This window comes from Propithecus coquereli, unplaced genomic scaffold, assembly GCF_000956105.1.
Source record: "Propithecus coquereli isolate 6110/MARCELLA unplaced genomic scaffold, Pcoq_1.0 Scaffold239, whole genome shotgun sequence".
Lineage (NCBI taxonomy): Eukaryota > Metazoa > Chordata > Mammalia > Primates > Indriidae > Propithecus > Propithecus coquereli.
The window spans coordinates 1,483,058-1,506,592 of record NW_012147941.1 but is presented as its reverse complement, the minus strand read 5'-3'; the positions used below and the strand labels follow the sequence as shown (position 1 = coordinate 1,506,592).

General features: G+C 53.8%; 2 protein-coding genes across 2 annotated transcripts in view; both read left to right on the top strand.

Moving 5' to 3' along the window:
* The window catches only part of SMPDL3B (sphingomyelin phosphodiesterase, acid-like 3B), a 22,276-nt gene extending 10,992 nt beyond the window's left edge, over window positions 1–11,284 (top strand). The window contains exons 2-7 of the mRNA XM_012645930.1: window positions 2,201–2,414; window positions 4,930–5,027; window positions 8,073–8,216; window positions 9,222–9,394; window positions 10,496–10,676; window positions 10,755–11,284. Of these exons, the coding sequence (XP_012501384.1) occupies window positions 2,201–2,414; window positions 4,930–5,027; window positions 8,073–8,216; window positions 9,222–9,394; window positions 10,496–10,676; window positions 10,755–10,966 (1,022 nt within the window). The 3' untranslated portion in view covers window positions 10,967–11,284. The remainder of the gene's footprint in view (window positions 1–2,200; window positions 2,415–4,929; window positions 5,028–8,072; window positions 8,217–9,221; window positions 9,395–10,495; window positions 10,677–10,754) is intronic.
* Window positions 11,285–14,374: 3,090 nt separating this feature from the next.
* On the top strand, window positions 14,375–20,922 carry XKR8 (XK, Kell blood group complex subunit-related family, member 8). The gene is made up of 3 exons (XM_012645997.1): window positions 14,375–14,760; window positions 16,838–17,034; window positions 19,400–20,922. The coding sequence occupies exons 1-3, from the start codon at window positions 14,468–14,470 to the stop codon at window positions 20,107–20,109; spliced, it is 1,200 nt and encodes a 399-aa protein (XP_012501451.1). The 5' UTR covers window positions 14,375–14,467; the 3' UTR covers window positions 20,110–20,922.
* Window positions 20,923–23,535: the final 2,613 nt, after the last annotated feature.

The following is a 23,535-nucleotide window of genomic DNA, read 5'->3' as shown; positions in this document are numbered from 1 at the left end:
ATGTCAAAGGGCCAAACTGCTTGCTCTTTGTGGTTAATTGAGGAAGGGCCTGCTTGGGGCAGGGCAATAGCTTCTGCTGTGGTCTTCAGAGGAGGAGTGGCGACACACGCCAGAGAGAAGGGCAAAGGGCCCCTCGTCGCATCCAGCCTGGCCAGCCTGGCCAGGCTTGGAAGCAGGTGTGACCCACTCATGGTATCAGCTCAGAGGCTTGGAAGAGCCACCAGCTCTGCCCATTTACTAGCTGGAATGGGGCAGTTAGTTCCTTCACTCTGGCTTAGGGCTTTGCACCCACAGGTATAATTTCTGATATATCGGAGATTATAATTTTTTTTTTTTTTTTGAGACAGAGTCTCGCTCTGTTGCCCAGGCCAGAGTGCCGTGGTGTCAGCCTAGCTCACAGCAACCTCAAACTCCTGGGCTCAAGTGATCCTCCTGCCTCAGCCTCCTAAGTAGCTGCGACTATAAGTGTGCACCATCACGCCCAGCTCATTTTTACTATTTTTAGTAGAAACGGGGTCTCGCTCTTGGTCAGGCTGGTCTCCAACTCCTGAGCTCAAGCGATCCTCCCTCCTCTACCTCTCAGAGTGCTAGGATTACAGGCATGAGCCATAGCACCTGGCCTAGAGATCACAATTTGTGTTAAAAGGTTAAATCCGCCCCCCCATTATAAACAAAGACTCAGTTTGCGTAAAAAATAAAAACGTGGGCATACACTGTCAACAAAAAGACACATTTTTAAAATAAAAAGGCACTGGTTTTATCCCCTTAGCAATCACATCTCTCTGGGAGAGGATCTGGAGCCAGAGGCCCCCACCATTACCACATGATCTCAGATCTCTGGACTTAGTTTCCTTATCTGTAAAATGGGGATGGTGATCAATACCTTCCAGGGCTGTGGTGAGGAGGACTGAACAGTGCACATGGGTGGGATGGTGATTTGCTTCATCAGTCATTTACACCTTAGTGTGAACAAGTTCCAGGTCCTTTCCCAAGACCAGGTTTGGATCAGGAGATGTGGGCAAAAGCTCTAGAGCATCTGGGACTGAGGGTCTGGGCCAGCCATTACCTGTGGGCCTGTCCTGGAGCCACACAGAATGGCCTGTGGCTCGGGTGGGGCAATGGCTACCCAACCCTGAAATCAACAGAATTCCAGTCTCCCAGGCCCAGCTCAGCTTCCTGGGTGAGGGATGCGCACTGTTGGCTCTGAGTGATCCGGGAAATGGAGGAGGAAGTGAAAGCAATAGCGGATGGTGAGGAAATCCCAGGACTCACCCTTGTCTTAGCCAGAAACATGGGGTTGAGGGCAAAGGCCAAACCTGTTCAACCCTCCTTCAATAGCAGTCCCTGAAACTGCCCGTGCCAGGCCCTCCACTGTGTGCACGGGACAGATCACTCCATCTCTCCTGTTTCTTTGGATTCTTTCCTCTGTATGCCAAGAAGCTTTGGCATTTCAGCCCCCTTTGGTTTGGAGCTGAGTCCAGGTCTGGGTCAACAGCTTCAGCAAACAGGACCCCTCCCAGCTGCCTGAGCTGCCACCCTAAATCCAGAATCCCCAGCAGGCTCCCTGACAGGAGAAACTCAGCCCGGTCTGAAACGATGTCCCTTTTTTCCTGGTCTGGTACTCTTAGACTCATTTCTACACATTTCCCCAGGTTTTTGCTGGTATTAGTTAGCAAGATCTTCTGGCTCACCTGGCGTGTAAGCCTCCTCCCTCCGGATCGGGTTTTTCAATGTAACTGTTTCCCTGGAGTGCGATAGGATTTGCTCTAGTTATGGGCTCAGAGAAGTGCCGTAGCTTGCTCAAGGTCACATGGATCACACGTGGCTCCAGAGCCCCAGTGCTTAGCCCTTTCCCTCTCCTGCCTTTGCTTTAAAATGAGCAAACAAGCTCCCTTCTTGGCACACCTTGAGAGTCACGCAGCCTGATCCCTCCCGCTGCTGCGGATCTGAGGTCGCAGATGGGCGGGGCCTTGACAAAGGTCACAGGGCAGGGATGGAGCTAAGCCTGCTCTCTGCTCTGCTCAGTGCCCCTCTGGGCAGAGCCAGACCTGTGGGCCCTTCTTCTCTGAATCCTGGGTGCCCAGAGGAGGCGTTCTTTTCCTGTGTGACACCCCCTCCCCCAGCCCAGGGTTCCCCAGGCTGTCACCCAATCCAGGCTCAGCAGGGATGGCATTGACGGAGGGTCTCTTTTCCCCTGCAGGGAAGTTCTGGCATATCTCTGACCTGCACCTGGACCCCGACTACAGTGTATCCAAAGACCCCCTCCAGGTGTGCCCGTCAGCGGGTTCTCAGCCAGTGCCCAGTGCAGGCCTCTGGGGTGACTACCTCTGCGATGCTCCCTGGATCCTCATCAACTCCTCCATCTATGCCATGAAGGAGATCGAGCCGCAGCCTGACTTCATCCTCTGGACCGGGTGAGCAGTCATGGCAGCAGCTCCCCTGTGCCGGGCACCTGCTGTGTGCCACGTGCTAGCCTGGCACTTTAGTCACCTTAATCCTGGATCAGCCCCGTCTTAGAGATGAGGAACCCGAAGCGTAAAGGAGTTATGTACCTTGCCCAGGGGTCCCTGCATCTGGCCGATTCCAAAGTCTGTGTCCTCAACCTCCATGTCTCCCGGACTTGGCAGAACACAGATCTCACTGAGGCTGGGGACACGGTTGTGGCATGTCTGGGTACCTGGGCAGCTCCTGGGTTTAAGCTGGGGGTGGACACTGGAGCCACTTAGAGGGGTTTAGGGACTCTAAGTCGGAGAGATCCAAATGCAGGAAGGGAAGAAGGTACCAGGGCTGAAAGGGGTCCAGAATTGGGGCCAAGTGTCCTGGTCAGCTGCTGGCCTCCCCTGGAGCGTTCTCACTGGTCAGAGCACCGCTCTGCATGGGACAGCTGGAGGGACGATGCCACTCAGCCACAGAGGCCGGTTTCTGCTTCTCCTCTAAGGATGCTGCTCCAAGTCTGTCGACTTTCCTGGGAACTTGCCTTCCTTACTCCTCAAGGTCCCCCGGTCCCTCGCACTCCCTCACTTGGTAGGTGAGACTGTCGGGTGCTCAGCCCTGGGGTGGACACTGGGGAACTGAGACGATGGAGACCCAGCCTTGCCTTCAAGGAGCTCACGGTCTTGTGGGCGATGCAGACAAGCCCGTTGACCAGTACATCCCAGCGAGGAAGGACGGACACTGGAGGGATGTGGAGCTTCATGGGGCACCTGACCCCATCTGGCAGGACTGGGGAGCATTTACTGCAGGGGAGTAAGTGAGCAAGGCGGGGAGGGGCCTCTGCCGCCTCAACGGACACTTCTATAAGTGTCCGAATAAAACCCACGAGGCTCCCAGCTGTCCCCCACTGTGTGACCTGGGAGTGACCAGGAATGACCCTCAGATGATCTTGTGGTTGGCAGGGGAAGAGGCAAGGCTGGACACTTAAGAAATGTGACATTGTCTCAGGAGGGTCCTGGACAGCCCTGGCTTCCTTGGGCTCAGGAATCAATCTAAGAAAAGAGTGGACTTTAGTCCACGACCTTGGACTCCTGCTCCCTCAAGGGGTCTCGCTGCGGGAGCCTCTGATTTCTCTGAGGAGGCGGGAAACGTGTATCGTTCTGAAAGACGTGATCCCTCTGGGAAAGCCTTTGGGAAATTCATCATCCTTTAACAGACGTATAATTTTTCTGGGAAATCTCTGGGACCTTGCAGAGGTGTTTGGCATTGGACCAGATGATCTCTGGGATCCTTTACAATTCCTCAGTTATAAAAAAGTTTGACTTCTCCGAGAGAGCTGCAAGCCCTTGGAGAATAATCAGTAGAAATTGGATGTGTTTTCTATTGAACGGAATTAGATCCTTCAAACTAGGAAAAAAATGGGATTTTGTTCCTATATCTTTGGGTTCCTAGCCTGTCCCCAAGGAGTTTTCAGGGCTAAACAGCTCCTCTTGCTGCCCTAGTGAGTACCAGAGATGCAGTAGGATGTTATGGATGTCGGCATAGACCCTGGGGCCACGCTGATGGGGTTCAAATCTTGGCCCCACCACTTTCTGGTTGTCTGCACTTAGGCACAATTCTTAACCCTTCTGTACCTTGGTTTTTTAATCTGGTACGTAGGCCTAACAGTAGAAGCTACATTGTAAGGTTGTAGTGAGGAACCGATTAGTGGATACGACTAATGGCACACTGTAAGCCGGTGTGAGCTCCTAGTGACAGTATTGGTGCTGATAAGCTAATTAACTCCTGGTGAGGGCCGAGGACATGGCCAGCAGGTTCCTCTCTCAATCTGGTCTAGCAGAGGCCTCCGGATTTAAGTCATTTGAACTTCTACCCATCCCCAAATGCCACCTGCCACCATTCTCCTCCCCGTGCTGAGCATTTCCAAGGTGGATCCAAGAATTTAGATCAGTTGAATGGGGGACAAAATGTCCTGGGGCAGGTCCTGGATCTGCCCTAGAGGAGATCTGAACCTACATTCTGAAGCCAGCGCCCAACTCAGCTCCTTAGAGCTCTTGGTGAAAGGTGCAGCATTCAGAGATGGCTTCTCTACCCCGAGCTCCCTGGGGGCTTGCAGATGGGACTGGAACCCAGAGCTTCCCTCTCTAAATAATATGAACTACAACCTAGCAACCTATATGGAATTTTATGCATATAATTTCCCCCTTGATTGAAGTCTCACAAATACTCTATGAGTAGGTACCTTATTATCCCCACTTTACAGACGAGCTAACAGAGGCTCAGAGAGGTTAAACAACCAGCCCAGGGACCCATAGCAGGTACATGGCAGAATCAGGATTTGAACTCTATCCTGACTCCACTCCAGCCTGGCTATTCCCCGCTAAGTGGACATCTGAGGCCCAGGCCACATGCTTCTCCTCACTGCAGAGCTTCCCTTCCTTTTCTTGTGTCCCTTCCTGAGTTCTCTGCCCTAACTGGCTTGGTGGTGTTTTGCAGCGATGACACGCCTCATGTGCCCAACGAGAGGCTGGGAGAGGCAGCTGTACTGGAAATTGTGGGACGCCTGACCAAGCTCATCAGAGAGGTCTTTCCAGGTAAGACTGTGTCATTGCCCCCCCGCCCACCACATTCCCTGAGCCCCAGACGGTGCCTGGCACAGGGGGACAACAGCAGCAGCAGGTGTAAAGACCTTCATCCATCGGTGACAATGGCTGTCGGCCGGGTCCTGTGTCAGGTGCTTTGCAGTGATCATTTCTTACCTTCCCAACAACCCCGCAATCGACGTGCCAGCCTGTGGGCCTGTTGCACGCGCAGATCCGTTACAGGGAGTGCCTGCCGCTTCGCTGCCTTCTGCCCCTACCTGTCTAACAGCAGACTCACACACCCGTGTCAGGGTGTTTACAGTTACACACAGCTGTCAGCCCTGGGGAGGTCTCTCACAGCCCTGTGTCCTGCTCTGGCAGGAGCTGGCATCCTCCACCCTCAAACCACCCCGGCTGCCAGGGGCTCTGGGAGATGCTGATGTGTAGGAAAGTGCTGTTTCTTGTTGCTTGCATGGCCTTCAGAGGCTGGCAGAGCGGGTGGGGACTGGGAGCGAGTGAGGCAGCAGCTCTAAGGGACACCATAGGGAGAATAGGGTCTAATGGTCCTTGAACATGTTTCAAACACCAAGTCCTGGGGGCCGAGTCGGGCTGGCGGGCTACCCGTGAAAGCAGCCCACTAGCCACCCCCACTCCTCCTGCGGGTTCCGGTCCAGCTTCCTCAGGACCCAGACATGGAATGTGACAGTAAAAATTAAAACAGCAGCAGAATAACTACATGTGTCAAGTGCTAAGTATGAGGCGCCTTGTCCCGTTCACTGTCATGATAATCCTGGACAGAGGTGCTAGTACCATCTCCATTTTACTGATGAGGAAGGTGAGTGTTGGGGGTCAAGGAAACTGATCAAGGTCATGTGGCAAGGGTGGGGCCCCAAATCCTGGTTTGAGCACTGCGATTACGCCCCACTCCCACAGACTTCTTCCCTCAGTGTAAATCAGTGCGTGCAAAGGGATGTCTAGAGGCTTCTAGTTAGTCTAACCCAACCCAACCCAACCTGGACTGCTGGGGCCCCTTCATCTTCCAGCAGAGGTCACTACTTGGGGTCAAACCACGACATTCCCCCACCCCAGCAATAGTACTATGACTCACAATGTATAGCTAAGGAGCCATGACTCAGAGCTAGTCAGTTCCTAGGGAGGGAGTCAAAACTCACATTCCATTTGGAGTATACTTTCCTTTGCTCCATATGGGGCTTCCGGAATAAAAGTGAAATAATAGATAAGAAAATGTAAATGATAAGATTTTGCAGTTTATACCACACTTGCACATTTATTGAATTTTCTAACATCCAAGGTGCCATTGACTTAAAGATGCATGGATATTTTATGTATTGCTAAGAAAAAAACGCTGCTGGTTCCAGTCTGACACAGCGCTTTCTCCCGGCCACAGCCGCAAGGCACACCTCACTTTTAGAGATGGTAAAATGAGAATAAATTAGAAGAGATGAAATGAAGCATTGTCTTATTTGAGAATTATACAACACAGGCCAAGCAGAGCCACTCTTATTCTGTGGATGATTAGGCTGAAGTACAGAGAGGCCAACTAACCGGTTTGAGAGGAGGAAGGGACAGAGGTTTGGGATTCCGGGTTCCACGGCATGTGCTCTTCCTGCCACGTTCCTCCCGTGTTGCCCCCAGAGTCGCTGTGAACACCAGTCCCTGCCTCCCCAGCGCTGCCAAGTGGAGGAGAGCGCAGGCACACAAGGGAAACAAATCCAGGGCCTACTTCCAGCTCCGCCACGTTCTAGCTGGGTAATCTCAGCCAGACTGTTTTCTCCCACTGAAAAAAGAAAAGGAATGGTACCTGCCCAAAGGGTTGTTATGGGGATTAAATAAGGTAATACATTCACTCATTTAGTCAATCAACAAATATGAACTGAGCATCTGTTACGGGTGAGACACCATTCCAGGGGTAGAGGACATGGCAGTGGGCAGGATACCAGGTCACATCCCCACGGGACTCGTGCTGGTGAGGACCCTGGCACACAGGCGGTACAGCAATGGGAGCGATTCCCTCCCTCTTCGTCTGCCCTTGGGATTCCAGGATTTGTGTTTTTCCTTAAATGGATTCTCCATGGCTGCTGGCATTTAGGGAGGTGAGGGTTTTTTAAGGTGGTTACAGTGATGCATTCGACAACCTCCTACTTTGGCAGAGCTGTCAGCATTTCTAGATCTTACAGGCTACACAGGGCAGAGGGTGTGTGAGAGATATTTCCCAGCCGGGAATTGGAGGCTCCAGCCTTCCTCACTGGTTCAAGGTTGCTCCCTGGGATGGGCCAAGCTCATATAAGGGCAAGGCCCTCGCTGCTCTGAGCACGAGAGGAGTTTTTGTTCATCGTCACATCATTAATGGAGCCCCCACTACGTGCCAGACACAGAGCACAGAATAAAAGCAGGAGTGAGGCTGTTCAGTGGAGGCTCCTCCACCTCCACTCCTGCCCTGTCACCACACCCACAGCAGTGGCCCTTCCCTTTTCGTGGGAGCCCTCGCACCTCTAATTACTCAATACCTGTCACCCCTACTGCACTGCAAGGCCTCTGGGACCGGGAGCCTGGGTCCCTGCTCTGTGCCTCAGCACACAGTAGGTGCTCAACAACGTATCTGCTGGCTGCATGAACCGGTGAAACTCCTAAGACCTCCCAGAGTGAGCCAAACCCTTCCCTAACAGTAAGGTGGATCTGGAACTGACAAGAACTGGGAACACTAAATGACCAAGTGGCTGACAATGACCTGAATTATTTCGACCATCCCGTTTCCCCCTTCTCATCTGCTTCCTCCTTTCTGGCCAGGAGACTTTCTGCTGGGAATGGGGTTAGGGACTGGGGGGTCAGAGAACTCTCTGTTTTTCCTCCCCAGGTCTGAGCAGAGCTCAGCCAGATTCTATCAGCTGCGGTTTTCTGCTCATCTTTGTATTTTTCTCATCTGCGCCGTCGCTATTGCTCTTCCTCATTAGGTCTGATGGCTGGTGGCCAACCGAAAATGACTAATTCTACCAAGTGCTTTTCGTATACATTGTGTATTTCTCCTTTGCCTCCCAGATACTAAAGTCTATGCTGCTTTGGGAAATCATGACTTTCACCCCAAAAACCAGCTCCCAGCAGGGAGGAACAACATCTACAACCAGGTAGCAGAACTGTGGAAACCCTGGCTTAGTAACGAATCCTTCGCTCTCTTCAAAGAAGGTACTGACACCATTTGCTACCATAAGGAGCATCTGCTGCATGCCAGGGTCCGATCTAATTTTGTCCTCACAACAGCTCCTTGAAATAGGTGCTGATTGTATCCCCATTTTACAGATAAGGAGACTGAGGCTTGAAGATACCAAGTCACTTGGCCAAAGTCACATAGTTTACTTAGAAAAGGCAGGCTTGGGAGCAGAATCCGGGACTGACTCCAAAGCCTGTGCTCCAAACCCCACAGTGCTCGATGATCATAAGTCAGTACTTACTGAGCATCTACTGTGCCAGGCAGCGTACTAGACTCTTCACAACAACCCTGGGAAAGACCAGTGACTTCCACTTCAAGCAGGGTTTGAACCTTGCCACTGCTGACGCTTTGGGCAGGGTAGTTCTTTGTTGTGGAGGACTGTCGTGTGCGCTGCAGAGTGTGTAGCGGCATCCCTGGCCTCTACCCACTAGATGCCAGCAACACCCAGAGCTGTGACAACCAAAAGTGTCTTAGACATTCCCAAATGTTCCCTGGGGGGCAAGATTACCTGGTTGGGAGCCACTAGTTCAGAGACACAGCCAGCCCAAAGGAAACTGACCCTACCCTATTCCCTTTCCTTGGTCTCCTGCTGCTGTGACTCCCCGCTGGTCAAACGCAACCAGAAGCCTGTCGATTTAGTCCACATAGACCAGCTCCCGGGGCAGAGAGCTCAGTGGGGAAGGGTTGACAGTGGATCTGGATGGGCAAACACGCATCGTTGTTATTCCCGTTATACAGATGAGGAAACTGAGGTATAGAGAGGTAAAGTAACTTTCCCAAGTTGCACAGCTAATGAGTGATAGAGCCAGGACTTGAACCCAGGAAGACTGGCTTCTGAGCCTTTGGTCTCACTGATAGGTGCCTCCTATGGTAAAGATGGCGAGGGAAGGACAAGGTGGGAGAGTGCGGGGAAGGGGGCAGGGGTGTGTCTGGCCAGAGGTGGGGTACCCCTTCCATTCTCCCTGGCTGTGACGTCCTAGGTGCCTTCTATTCTGAGAAGTTGCCGGGTCCCAGCAAGGCTGGGCGCATCGTGGTCCTCAACACCAACCTGTACTACATCAACAACGAGCAGACGGCAGGCATGGCCGACCCCGGCCGGCAGTTCGCGTGGCTAGCAGATGTGCTGACCAACGCTTCCCGAGCTGGGGAACGGGTAAGGGGTCCTGCTTCTTTCTCCTCCTTCTCTGGGGTTCCTTCCTGAACAAGTGTCCCACTCGGGACAAACTCACCCACCCACTCTGAGATGCCCTTGTCACGTCCTTCATCAGCCTGGCACCTGGAGGGGTTTTTTCCATCCTCGCAACAGCCCTGTGAGCTGGGATCCAGAAGCCCATTGTAGAGGAGGACACTGAGGCTCACAAGGGGCAATCATACGATAAGTGACAGAGCTGAGACTAGAACACTGGTCTCCGGACTCCAAGTCCAGTGCTCTTTCCACTGCTACCATATGCACAGCTGCAGCCCCTACTGTGTGCCCTGCCCTTGAGGTGTGTCCAGCTAGTCTGCTGGGCCGGCAACTCCGCAAGGACTGGCCTGAGTCCCTGCGCTGACCAGCACATCCCAGGAGGATTCGTGGCTGGTGCTGGTGGGCACTCACTGTGCCGGCATCGGGCACGTTGCTCAGTGCTTTACGGGGATTATCTCGTTTAGCTCTCCAAACTCCAGCATGAGGTGCTATTCCAGCGGAGAAAACTGAAGCTCAGAGAGGTGACACACAGCTGGTGTCTAAGCTGCAGTGTGACCCCAAATCTCATGCTCTTAACCCTGTCCCTGTTCTGCCTCCTGCAATGGTAGCCAAGTGTCCAGGTGTTGTTAGCTGAGTGACTAGAGGAACGTAAGACATGCACGCACGTTACCACGTAGCGTACACTACACAACCATGCAAGGATGGTTTTGTTAGTGCGCAAGCTCTCCTAGAGGAGAGGACTAATCTTTGAAGCATCGGGAAGGCTTCATGGAGGAGGTGCTCTTTGAGCTAGGTTTTGAAGTATGGGTAGGTTTCACAAAAGTGAAAGTGAGAATGGCAGTCCAGGTGGCGTCCTTCATGGCACAGCACGGGCGAAGGCGCAGAGGTGGAAGGCGTGTGGCACATTCAGTGAATCTGCCTGGGAGGTGCAATGGGGGAGAAGTTCAGGGAGGGGATACACATGCGCCTGTCCACCTGCCTTTGGGGAGAGGGGCGGGTTCGGAGAGGTAGCAAGGAGGGGCTGGAAAGGGCATCTCTGAGCCCCTCCTGGGTGCCCCTTCCTCGTAGGTGTACATTACCGGCCACATACCCCCGGGGTTCTTTGAGAAGAAGCGGAACAAGGCGTGGTTCCGGGAGGGCTTCAACGAGCAGTACCTGGAGGTCGTGCAGAAGCACCATCGTGTCATAGCAGGGCAGTTCTTCGGGCACCATCACACCGACAGCTTTCGGATGTTCTATGATGATGCAGGTACTTGACCTGGAGGGCGGCTGCCAGCCTGCCTCCCTCCTGCCACCAGCCTCTCAGTCCCGCTGTCTTTCCTGACAGGTGCCCCCATAAACGTCATGTTCCTCACACCTGGGGTCACCCCTTGGAAAACCACATTACCTGGAGTGGTCAACGGGGCCAACAATCCAAGCATCCGGGTGTTCGAATACGACCGAGCCACACTGAGCCTGCAGGTCAGGAGCCCTGGGTGTGCTGGGGCCAGAGGAGGAGGAGGGTGGGAGGGACCACTGCCTTCCGTAACTCTCTGTTAATCCACCCACCACTGGCCACCCAGCCTTTGGAAGGTCAAGTTACCTCCACCCTTCTCGAGCTCAGGTTCAGAACCCTGGGGCCACCTGCCACCAAGTCAGGTCAATTTTTCTTACTCAAATCTCCTTTCACCCTGGATCACTGCCATAGCCTCCTTCCTGTTCTCCCTGCCTCCAGCCCTGCCCTGCTGTGTCCCATCTGCACACACTACAGAAGGGACTCATCTTTCGAAAGCACTGCTTCCATCTTATCTCTCTCCTGCTCAAAAACCTTCAGTAGCTCCCCAGTGCCCTCAAGATAAAGTTATGTCTCCTTGGCCTGGATTCAAGGCTTCCCACAGTCTGACCTCAAGCCCATTGCCTGCCTCTTCCTATATACCGACTAGGCTTCCACCCCTAATCTAGCAATCCCACACCTCCTAGAACGTGCTTGTGATTGTCGAAATGACAAAGAAATATTCCTTCATTTATGCAACAAAATGCATTAAGCATCTGCCATGTGCCAGGCCCTGTTCTAAGCTCAGGAGATACGTAAGTGATCAAGACAAAGTCACCACTTTCCTGGACCTCACATTCTTACAGGAGAGAGACAATAAACAAGTAAAATTAAGTATGGCCCAGAGAGCAGGGCTAAGGAGAAAAGCCAAACAGCGTGAGGTGACAGGGCAGTGACGGTTATGGGGCATGTGCTGCGGGAGACGGATGGGGCAGGGAAAGTGTCAGAGATACGGTGACATTTGAGTTCTGAGTACATTGAGGGAGCGAGGCGGAGGGAAGAGCAAGTCGAAGGCCCCGGCGTGGGGAGGAGCAAGGAGGCCAGGCGGCCACAGTGGCATTCACAGGGGCAGAGTGGGAGGGATGAGGTCAGATCACGTAGGCCATGATGTGGACTCTGGATGGGGAGGGTTTGGGCAAACGGATGAAAATCTTCTGACTTACAATTTTCCAAAATCACCATGCCTGCTGAGCAGAGAACCGGCTGTAGGGGCGAGTGCAGATGCGGGGGCTGGTCAGGAGGCAGCTACAAAACCCACAGAGACGACGGTGGCTTGGCCGGGGTGGTAGCAGTGGGCTGGTGAGAAGTGTTGGGTCCTGGCCGTATTCTGAAGGCAGAGTAGCCAGATGTGCGGTAGATGGATGTGGGGTGTGAGAGGAAGAGAGGAGTCCACGAGGATTCCAAGGATTTTGGCCTGAGCAAGGGAGAGGATGAGGCTGCTGGGTACTGAGACGGGATGACTGTGGGGCCACCAGGCTTCGGAGGGACCGTCGGAGGTCCGTTTTGGACCTGCTAACTTTGGGATGGTTCAATGGCATCAAGTGGAAGTGGCGAGGGAGGGGGCAAGTGGGAGCTCCAGGAAGAGGTGGGTTTAGAGATTTAATCTGGGAGTGGACAGAGGACATTTACAGCCAGGGATGGGATGGGACAACCTAGGTCCTTGACTCTAGGGAGTAAACGTAGATGGAGAAGGGGTCTGAGGATTTTCAAGGGTGTGGCCCGTTGTCCACATGGACACTCAGAGGGTCTTAGCAAGAGGACTTGCAGGCTGAGGAAACCCCACTGCACCCCATAATATGCCCCACATTCTTCTCAGGGAGGGAGTCAGACCTAGCTCCACTGTTTGTAAAGTTTTTGAACTTTTTTTTGAACTCTGTGCCTCAGTTGCTTCATGTGTAAAAGGAAGGGTTTGGGGGAGGACTAAATGAAATAATGTAACGCGCCTGGCACGCAGCTGTGGTCCACACGTGGCAGCTCCTCTGACCCCCGTCTCTAGTGACCTGAAGCAGTTCCATAAATTTAACTGGAAGGTGTCGGACTGCTAGACCCTTCAGATTCTAGTCCTGAAGATGCAACTGGGCCCTCGGGGCCCACAGTCTATAACTCTCTCAGCCAGGCACTCTGCCCATGGTCAGTCCCACTCCCTTCAAGTTGCTTTTCATCCATTCGTTCTGCAAGTACTTACTAATCATCTTCGACGTGCCCAGAAGGTTGGTGGGACAGAAATGTATAGGCCTGAGGCACATAACCTGGGTTCCTCTGCTGCTGAACACCTGTATGACCCTGGCCAAGTGAATTAACCTCTTAAGGCCTCAGTTTCCTCATCTGTGAAATGGGGATAATAAGCGCAGTTGCCTTATCAGATGCAATCAGAGGATGTCTGCAAGCAGACCTGGTAGGTAGTTAAATGCTCAGTAGTGGTCACTGTCTCGGCTATAAAGAATTCCGGGGCAAATGCAAGGTGCAGGACTCGGGGTGGGACGGAACAGCAGCTCACGGCCGTCCGTCCGTGCCCCCTCTCTAGGACATGGTGACCTACTTCCTGAACCTGAGCCTGGCGAACGCACAGGGGACGCCGCGCTGGGAGCTGGAGTACCGGCTGACCAAGGCCTACGGTGTGCCTGACGCAGGCGCCCAATCCCTGCACACAGCTCTGGACCGCATCGCCAGTGACCAGGGGGCGCTGCAGCGCTACTACGTCTACAACTCAGTCAGCTACGATGACAGGGCCTGTGACGAGGCATGCCGCACCGAGCACGTGTGCGCCATGCGCCACGTGGCCTTCAGCAGCTACGCCACCTGCCTGCGCGCCTCTGGCTCCGCACCTGCGCCCTGGCTTGCGCTCCTGCTGCTGCTGACCGCGGGGCTGGGCCTGTGCGCGCTGCTGGCGTCGTGACCTTGGGCGCCCAGCCAGCCGCCCACTTATTGGGCTTATCTTCCTCCTGGTAAAATGGGCAGCGTCACTCTCTCGAGAGCTGGGGTTTTCCACTGTTTCTCCGTCTGCAGAGAGGGAACTGGATGGGATGGCCGGATCCGGAAACGAAGCCCCCCCAAAAGCACATTTCATTCATGTTTCATGTTTTACCCCCAAAACAAAGCTCATCGAGCATGTTATTCTGTGCATTGTTTGTTTTACTATGTAAACGATGTTTAAAGTAGTGGCTTGCGGTTATTGAACTCCTCCCCTCCCCCACTCAGATCGTCGTTGTGAACTGAGCCACCCCGAAGATGCGTCCCGTTGGCTCGTGGCACGAACGCGGTGCACGCGGTTTGCAAAGTCCTGTACTCTGGGGTCAGAACAGGTCTTTCCGTTTCGTTGTTTTGTTTTGCAACAATGCAAATGTGGGGGATTGCTCCGGGCAGTCTCGCCTTCTTGGGCCTCCAGACGCCTCAAATGTAAAACTAGGCGGTTCGAAGTCTGCTAAGCGAAGGGCGGCGGTCTTCGTGCCTAGCGGCCCTCGGGGCTCTCTGGGCTCGGCTGGGCTGCGTAGGGGGATCCCTGGGCTGGCATCAGGGATAGAGCCGGAGGCAGGGGCAGCGGAAGGGCCAGGAAGGGGGACCGGGGCGTCCGCAAGCCTCGCCCCTCCCCGGACGGGGCGGGACGGGGAAGTTCCGCCCAGCAGGCCCGCGCCCCGGGCCGCCCCTACCTCCTTCCTGCCGCCGCGACCCCTGGCTGCCAGGGCGGGCGCGAGCCGCAGAGGGGAAGGAGGGGCAGAGGCAGGCAGGCCATGCCCTGGTCGCCCCGCGCCACCCTTCTTCGGGACCTGGTCCTGGGCGTCCTGGGCACCGTCGCTTTCCTGCTCGACCTGGGTGCCGACCTGTGGGCCGCCTGCCAGTACGTGCTCAGCGGCCGCTACCTGTGGGCGGCGCTGGTGCTGGCGCTGCTGGCTCTCGCCTCGGTCGCGATGCAGCTCTTCAGCTGGGTCTGGCTGCGCGCCGACCCCGTCGGCCTGCACGGGCCGCAGCCCCCCGGTCGCTGCCTGGCGATGCTGCATCTCCTGCAGCTGGGCTACCTGTACAGGTGAGCGCCCCGCGGGAAGGGGGAGGGGACACGCAGCCCAGCACCTCCGGCAGTGAGACGCCTGCCATCGGAAGCGGGTGGGACCTACAGGTGAGCGTCCCGCCCTTCAGAGAAAGAGAGCTCAGGCTGACAGCCCTCAGAACTCAATTAGCGCTCCCCTTCCTGGCACAGGTGAAGAAACTGAGGCCCAAACAAGAAGGGGAGGCGCATAGGATTCGGGGTCAGGCCTCTCTGGGATTCAGTCTGGCTTTGCCACCTGTGACCTCATTTCTGCGTTTCTCTGAGCCTCAGTCTCCTCCTCTATAAAAAGTAGGTACTCACCTAGAGACAGGTGTGGCGGGCCCCTGTTGTGAAAAGGGAGTGAACGAGAAAGTGCCTCGCACAGAGCTTGGTGTGTGGACTCGTCAGCACGGGCTGTTCCCTAGCTGTAGGCAGGGCCTTGAGCAAGTCACTGACCTCTCCGGGACTCAGTTTACTCATTGTTCCAGGGAGATGGTAACAAGCCTACTTCAGTTTTGTGAGGTTTAAATGAGATGGCACCCGTAAGTTGTCCTGGTGCGGAGTAAGCGTTCGGCAGATGTCAGCTAGCTTCAGGGTTACCGGGGCCACCCAGGGAGCTTCAGCAGCCCTGACCCCCCCAGCAGCACTGTACCCTCACAGCGGGCACCTCGCACTCTTTCCTGCCCACTCATATTCTTCTCCCTGGACGTTTGCTTCCCACCCCCAGGCCAAGCAAGAGGGCAGAGATGGGGCCTGATCATCTGTGTCCCTGGAGCCAGCCAGGGTGGGCGCAGGCTGCGGCTCGGAAAAGGTGTTGGATCGGGCTCCTTTTCAGAACTGGCAGGGCCCCACCGAAACTGAAACCAAGGGGTCAGAGTCATGCGATGAAGTCAGGACATCTGGTGATCTGGGTGGGGATGGAGCCAGGATCCACTTCGAATCCGTTTACAAATTCTTTCTGGATCTTGCCTTGACAAAGCTGCATGGAGTCCCCAGGAGTGGGGGAGAGGAGCTTTGAATGTTGCAGTTTTGCCAGAGGCACTGTACAGACATCGAAAAAGAAAAAACCCGAGCGGGCATGAAGGGGCACTGCCACGATAGTCCTAGGCAGGCTTTGCGGAGCCCTGGATCCCTAACCTCCTCCTGCATCTTCTCTTCCCCTCTCTCTGCTGAGCTTGAGTCAGACTGTGCTGAGCCTTGGTTTTGAAAACAGGGTCTCTGTTCCCGCCTGTGACTAGGCTAGGCAGGGTCCCTGCCAGGGCACTGGGGGTTCAGAGGCAAAGGCTCCTGCTGAGGGGGCGCCCCATCGGCCCTGCCTGCCTGCCCCCTAGTGTTCTCAAGTCTGTCCAGGGGAGTGACAGGTGAGCGAGTGGGCTTTACTAATCCCAGTAGCCTGCTGAGCAGAGTTCCGGGTGGGGGAGGCCGTGGTGCATCCTCTATTCCACGCTCATGCCAGTGTGTCCCCCAGGCCTGTCTGTCCAGCCTCTGGACTCTTTAACTCTGCCACAGTCTCCGTCCCCACCCCTCTGAGCCAGCCTCTTACGTGGGATCCTTGCTTCTGATCTAAGCCCTCCAGTCCTCCCTCCCCTGCAGGCCAGGGTGCTCTTTCCAGAGCAGAATCTGACCCTGTCTTGCATCTGCCCAGAAGCTCTCAGTGGCTCCCTTTGCCAGCGGGATCCCAGGAGATTCGTGGGCATACTAAAAGTTGAGAACTACTGTGTCACCCATCTGTATGGCATGCCTTTTGAATTCAAACAGTTTTGGGTCCAAATCCTGATCCCACTGCTTATTAGCTTCTTGATCCTGTTTCCCCATCTGTAAAGTGGGGCTCCTCTGAGGAGTCAACAGGACAAAGTTTGTGATGAGCTTGGGATGGTGCCTGGCCAGCAGGAGTAGAAGCTGCATGTCTCCCTGTCCTACAGACGAGGAAATGAGTTCAGTAAGGTTAGGTCGCTTGCCCCAAGCCCTGTGGCAGGGAAGTGAGGAGCTAGGACTGGAGCCTGTCTGCCTCCACCAGGTGGGTGGGAGACCGAGGGATTCACAGGACACTAACCTGGCTCCCCGTGTTTGCTGCTAGGTGCGTGCAGGGGCTGCAGCAGGGGCTGCTGGCGTGGCGGCAGGAAGCGCCTTCTGAGTTTGACTTGGCCTACGCCGACTTCCTCTCCCTGGACATCAGCATGTTGCGGCTCTTCGAGACCTTCTTGGAGACGACGCCGCAGCTCACCCTGGTGCTGGCCATCGTGCTGCAGAGTGGCCGGGCCGAGTCCTACCAATGTGAGTGACGGGCCAGTGCCAGCCCCGGTCTGACGGCTTGGGAAGTTTTCCCTCAAATGCCATAAGTGTTTTCTCTCTTTTATAAAGGCTGCTTGGAAAGTAGGAGAACATGCTTAAGTCAGGCAGATCTGGCTTCAGATCTAGATCACTCTCTAGCTGTATGAGTTTGGACAATGACCTGAGTATCAGTTTGTTCTCATCTGAAAAGTGGACGTGAGGAATGCTCCTGCCGCATAGCGTTGATGGAAGGATTAAGTGCGGTGATGCCTGGTACATAATGGCTCTTAATTGTAATTTTTACCATTTTGAAGACAACAGAGGGAAAGTGTGTTGGGTGCCTCATACAGAATAGGCAGCTTGTCAGTCCAAGAAACCATTGAGCGCCTTCATACACACAGGTTTTTATTGCCAATCTCTTCTGTGCCTGTCGCGGTGCTGGGGACACAGCAGTGAACCAGACGAGCGCGGCCCTGGCCTGCAGGATGGTAGACTATGAAACAGGTGCTTACGGCACGGTGCGTGGAGGAACTGGAGAAGGGAGACGCAGGTGGCAGAGCTGGGCAGGGCCTCACAAAGCAGAAGTTTGACAGTGAGGAAACGCGGGAGGGTGTTTGCCCACAAAAGGGAAGCGACTTGCCCAAGGTCACAGGCCCAGCCAGTGGCCAAGCCAGGGCTCCAACTCATGCCTCATTCAGGCTCTAGGGCTTCCCTTTTGCTGTCACTGCCCCCGCACACCTTGAGGCCCCCTGTTGTAAATGCCACAGCCCCTCGAAGGAACCCAGTCCCCCCACTCTCCTGTCATTCGCTGTGTGACCCGGGAGAGTCTTCCTCTCTCTGGCCTCAGTTTCCACGGCCATGGAGGATGGGATTGGACTCAGTCTCCAAGGCCCTTTCGGCTTGCTAGTCTGCAACATTAGCTGACAGAAAGGTAACAGCGGCCGTCGCAGCTGGGTTCCTGCTATTAGCCAGGCACCGTGGGAAGTGCTTGGAGTCCTCACTGCTCATGTTCACAGCAGCCCTGTAGGTCGCTGCTGTGTTTATCTCCAGTTTTCACAAGAGGAAAGAGGCAGAAAGGTGGGGTGACTTGCCCTGGGTCACTCAGCACTCACTGGGCACGTGTTTTTGTCTGTCTGAGGGTGGGGGTGTCTGGGACTAGCGCTAAGTGCAGACAGTTTACACCGTGTGGGTGTGGGGGGGTGGGCAGGGAGACAGATTTTCCCTACTTTTTATTTAGCAAACATTTATTCAGCTGCTATTATGTACTGTATAGTTAGCTGCTTTCTACCCTCAAGGAGCTCAGGAATAAGGAAATAGGTAATTGCTGCGTGACGAGACCCAGACAGAAGTGGGTGGCGTGTTATAGGGGCACCTGATGCAGCCGAGTGGGTGGGAGTGGGTGGGCTGCGGTGGGGATGGGTGACGCTAGGGGCTATTCGAGCTGGGGCTTGCAGGGTGAGGAGCAGTGGGCCTGGGAAGTGGGGCACGTGATCCTGGCCGAACAGCCTGGACAAAGCCTGTCACGGTCACAGCAGGTGCCGGGCAAACTGGAAGAACATCGGCCCTGCTGAGACTGGGGGGTGGGAAGGGTAGTTAGAAAGGGCGATGGCCACAGATCTGGTGGCAGGCTGGGAATGGGTTTCCAGTGCACATCTGTGGGGCGAGGGCAGGGCAGGAAGCTTCGGGAGACATTCCAGTGCTGCTTCCCCCTCCCCGGAGGTCCTGGTGGGGGCTTCTAGGTCAGGGTGGGCAGCCAGGAAGTGGGATAGGACCCCCGTTGTAAACTTCTGGATCTTGGAAAATCAAGACTAGGGGCCAGTCTGAGCAGGGAGTAGCGGGGAGTGAGGAGACCTTCTGTCCCCAGAGCAGGGACGTCCCTCCTGGCCTGAGGGCAGCTTCAGCAGCGGCCTGTTGCCATCCCATGGGATTTCCCATCTCTCCTTTTGAAACTCAGAAAGGGGGAACTGGGACTGCTGATTTTCAGACTCAGGAAAGTCTTGGGCTCTTCCAGGAAGCGAAGGGTTATGGCGGCCTAGAAGATGCTCAGGGTGCGGCCAAGGCCCGGGGGTGCTGAATGCTGGGTGACTCTATAAGTCACACACATACCCTCTCATCCTTGAAAGTATCTCCACGACAGCACCTGCGCAGTAAGGCACCGTGGCGAAGGGCAGACTGGTGTTTGAATCCCAGCTCTGCTTGCGGTTACGTGAACTTATTGAATGTTCTCCAGCTGCAGCTGTCCTTCAACAAACGGGAGTTCTAATGCCTGCCTCAGGGTGCTGTGAGGGCCTCCGTGGTACCTGTGACCCCTGGGGGCTGCCAGGCGGGCTGTGCACAGCACTCACCCGTTTCCTCTCACTCTTTGCAGGGGTTGGTATCTGCACGTCCTTCGCGGGCATCTCGTGGGCGCTGCTGGACTACCACCGGGCCTTGCGCACCTGCCTGCCCTCCAAGCACCTCCTGGGCCTGGGCTCCTCCGTGATCTACTTCCTGTGGAACCTGCTGCTGCTGTGGCCCCGAGTCCTGGCTGTGGCCCTGTTCTCAGCCGTCTTCCCCCGCTATGTGGCCCTGCACTTCCTGGGCCTGTGGCTGGTGCTGCTGCTCTGGGTCTGGCTTCAGGGCACAGACTTTATGCCAGACCCTGGCTCCGAGTGGCTGTACCGGGCGACGGTGGCCACAATCCTCTATTTCTCCTGGTTCAATGTGGCTGAGGGCCACACCCAAGGCCGGGCCACCATCCACCTGGGGTTCCTCCTGAGTGACAGCGTTCTCCTGGTGGCCACCGGGATGACTCATAGCACCTGGCTGCCCAGTGGGGTCCCACTGCAGATGTGGCTGCCTGTGGCGGGCGTCTGCTTCCTTCTGGGCCTGGCTTTGCGGCTGGCCTACTACCGCTGGCTGCACCCTCGCTGCCACTGGGAGCCTGACCGGGTGGACGGGGCCCGGAGTCTCCTTTCCCCGGAGGGGAGTCAGCTGCCTCAGAACAGGCGCGCGGCCCGGTTAGCTCACAGCTTTTTCCCCAAGGCTAAGGATGCGGCTGCTTCGCCAGTGAAGGGAGAGGTGAATGGGGTCCTTTGAGGCAGGGTCTGACCCAGCGCGGGATGAGGGACAGTGAATCACCCAGTAGAAGGCAGGAGAAGATAAGCTGATTATGCTGCTGTGGGCTTGATCCACTCACCGAAAGTGGGATCCTGCTCTGTGCCGCACACGGCAGAGTGGAGTAAGGCACAGGCCTCCTCCAGGGCGTTGGTTCACAGTGTCACCAAGGTGACAAGGGCTGGGTCCTGGAGGGTCAAGGGCCCCAGTTATGTACCGGACACTTTGAGGGGAAGGAAGAGAGCCCTCTTCTGTCCCTGTCCCCCAGCAGTATAGCTGGTGACCCAAAGCTTCCCCTGTGGGTATTTGTACCTCCCAGCCACCTCTAGAATAATTGGTAGAGGTGCTGTCCCACCTCTTAAGGATCCAGGGGCTCCAGGGGGCTGTTCTCTAGAATTCTTCCTCCCCTGCCCCGCCACATTCATTCAACGAATGTTTACTGAGAGCATTTTATGTGCCAGGAATAACATTCTGTCCTTGGAACCTGGAATAAGCTCAGCTGCCACCCTGGCTTCATCCCTACGTGCTCCAGCCAGTCCTGGGTTGGATCTCCAAGGCCGGAAGCCAGGGATGCGTAACTCTGGGTGGCCCATCAGCCCCTGCAGGGTCTCGGTGCTCTCCAGGGGCCGCCTTTCAGCCAGATGCCTCGTGAACCTGTGGTCTGGGCCGTACACAGCCCGCTGGGTATTTTTTTCTTCTTTAGCCAGCGTACCTCCTACCTCAGAGTCTGTGTGAGAGGAAGATGTGCGTGCCTATGTGTCTCCGCAAGGAGGGACGCATGTTGTTTTTGTTTAACAGTATTATTAGGTTATTATTAAAACCTCATGAAATCCTTTAACCTAGTCTGTGTCATTAAACAAAATCTCCTGGAGTTCAAAGCCTCCTGGAAAGGAGTCTGGGACATGAAGTCCACCCCAAAATTGGTAAAGGCCCCCAGGACAGAGAAAAAGAGCTGGCTTGGCTGGGACTTCTCAGCCTTGCTTCCCAGGTTTCGGGAACTGGTGGGCCAGCGCGGGGTTGAGTGCTCAGCTGGGGATCGGAACCCAGGTCTGGGCTGACTCTAGTGCATTCTCTTAACTCCCAGCTCTGCTCTGGGCCTGGCGGGAGTAGCCACAAACACCTTAGTACCAGGAAGTGACTGTGAGAGCCCAGGCGAAGAAAGGTCTTTATGTTGGGAGCCCCAAGAGGCTCAGTGATAAAGCGACTTATGGGACACGGGCGATAGTGCTGGGGAAGTGGAATCTTTTGCTGTTCTGGGAGGTCTGTGGTTTGAAGAAACAAGGAACAGGAAAAGGGCACTGGACGCAAGAAAAGGTTCCAATCAGTCACCCGTGTGATGGGATCCGGGATAGTCTCAGGTCTGTTATTCATTTATTCTAGTGGAGACACAGTAAGTAGGCTTAAGTAAAACGTTTGGTACATCAGACAGTGTTAAGTGCTAAAAAAAAACAAACATAGCACAGGGAAGGGGATAGGGCGTACTTGTGTGTTGGGGGTGGGAGTTACAAGTTTATATAGAATGGCCGCGGAAAGCCCCCCTGAGAAATTGATAAGCCCTAAAGGAAAGGGACGGGGGAGCCCCGTCAGCGGTGACTGTGTGATGTGGCCTATAAATGTCAAGAGGAGCAGAGGCCAGAGTCACAGGTGGCTTGAACTATTGTGAGGGAAGGAATGTTTTGTTTTTTTTTAATTTCAGAATATTACGGGGATATAAACGTTTGGTTATATAATTTGCTTTTGTACAGTTTATGAATTTGTCCCTCACCCAGATAGTGTGCGTTGTACCCGTTAGGGGTGAGTTTACCCATCCCCTCATCCCCTCTCCCGCCTTCTTGATTTCCGTTAAGTTTTACATCCGTATGTGCATGGTCGATCCATTAATTCCAATTTAGTAGTGAGCACATGTGGTGTTTGTTTTTCCATTCTTGCCATACTTCACTTAGAAGGATGGTCTCCAGTTCATCCAGATTGTTACAAAAGGTATCAGCTCACCATTTTTTTTTTATGGCTGAGTAGTACTCCATGGTATACATATACCACATTTTATTAAACCACTCATGTATTAATGGGCACTTGAGTTGTTTCCACATCTTTGCAATTGTGAATTGTGCTGCTATGAACATTTGAGTGCAAATGTCTTTTTTTATAAAATGTCTTTTTTTCCCTTGGGTAAATACCCAGTAGTGGGACTGCTGGATCAAACAGTAGGTCTACTTTTAGTTCTTTGAGGTATCTCCATACTACTTTCCATAGAGGGTGTACTAGTTTGCAGTCCCACCAACAGTGTGTAAGTGTTCTTTCTCTCTGCATCCACGCCAACATCTGTTGTTTTGGGACTTTTTGATAAAAGCCATTCTTACTGGAGTTAGGTGATATCTCATTGTGGTTTTGATTTGCATTTCCCTGATGATTAGAGATGTTGAGCATTTTTTTCATGTGTTTGTTGGCCATTAGTCTCTTCTTTTGAAAAGTTTCTGTTCATACCTTTTCCCCACTTGTTTGATGTTTTCTTGCTGATTTGCTTCAGTTCTTTGCAGATTCTAGTTATCGGGCCTTTACGGGATATAGAGCATGCAAATATTTTCTCCCATTCTGTAGGCTGTCTGTTCGCTCTGTTGATTGTTTCCTTGGCTATGCAGAAGCTTTTAAATTTAATCATGTCCTATTTATTTATTTTTGTTGTTGCTGTGATTGTCTTTGAGGTCTTCTGCATAAATTCTTTGCCTAGGCCAATAGCTATATGAGTTTTTCCAACCTCTTTTGATCCTTTCAATAGATGCAGAAAAAGCTTTTGACAAAATTCAGCACCCTTTTATAAGAGCTCTTGATAAAATGGGCATCGATGGAACATACTTCAGCATACCTCAATCACTTCAGAAGTGTCACCACTTCTGTTCAACATTGTACTGGAAGTCCTAGCCAGAGCAGTCAGGCAAGAGAAAGAAACCGAGGGTATCCAAATGGGGAAAGAAGAGGTCAAACTGTAACTCTTTGCTGATGATATGATATCTAGAAAACCCCAAAGATTCTGTCAAGAAACTCCTGGAATTGATAAATAAATTCAGCAAAGTCTCAGGTTACAAAATCAATGTACACAAATCAGTAGCATTCCTATACACCAACAATAGTCAAGCTGAGAATCAAATAAAAGACTCAGTATCTTTCACAATAGCAACAAAGAAAATAAAATACCTAGGAATGTATTTAACCAAGGAGGTGAAAGACCTACAGGGAGAAGGAGGAAGGAAATCGCAGAGGATATAAACAAATGGAAAAACACATCATGCTCATGGATGATATGTTGTTAAAATGTCTATACTACCCAAAGAGGGAAGGAATGTTGCAAATGGAATTCCACGGGATGAAGGGCTTGTAGTGCTCTAGTGACCCGGAGCTAAGGATGACCCA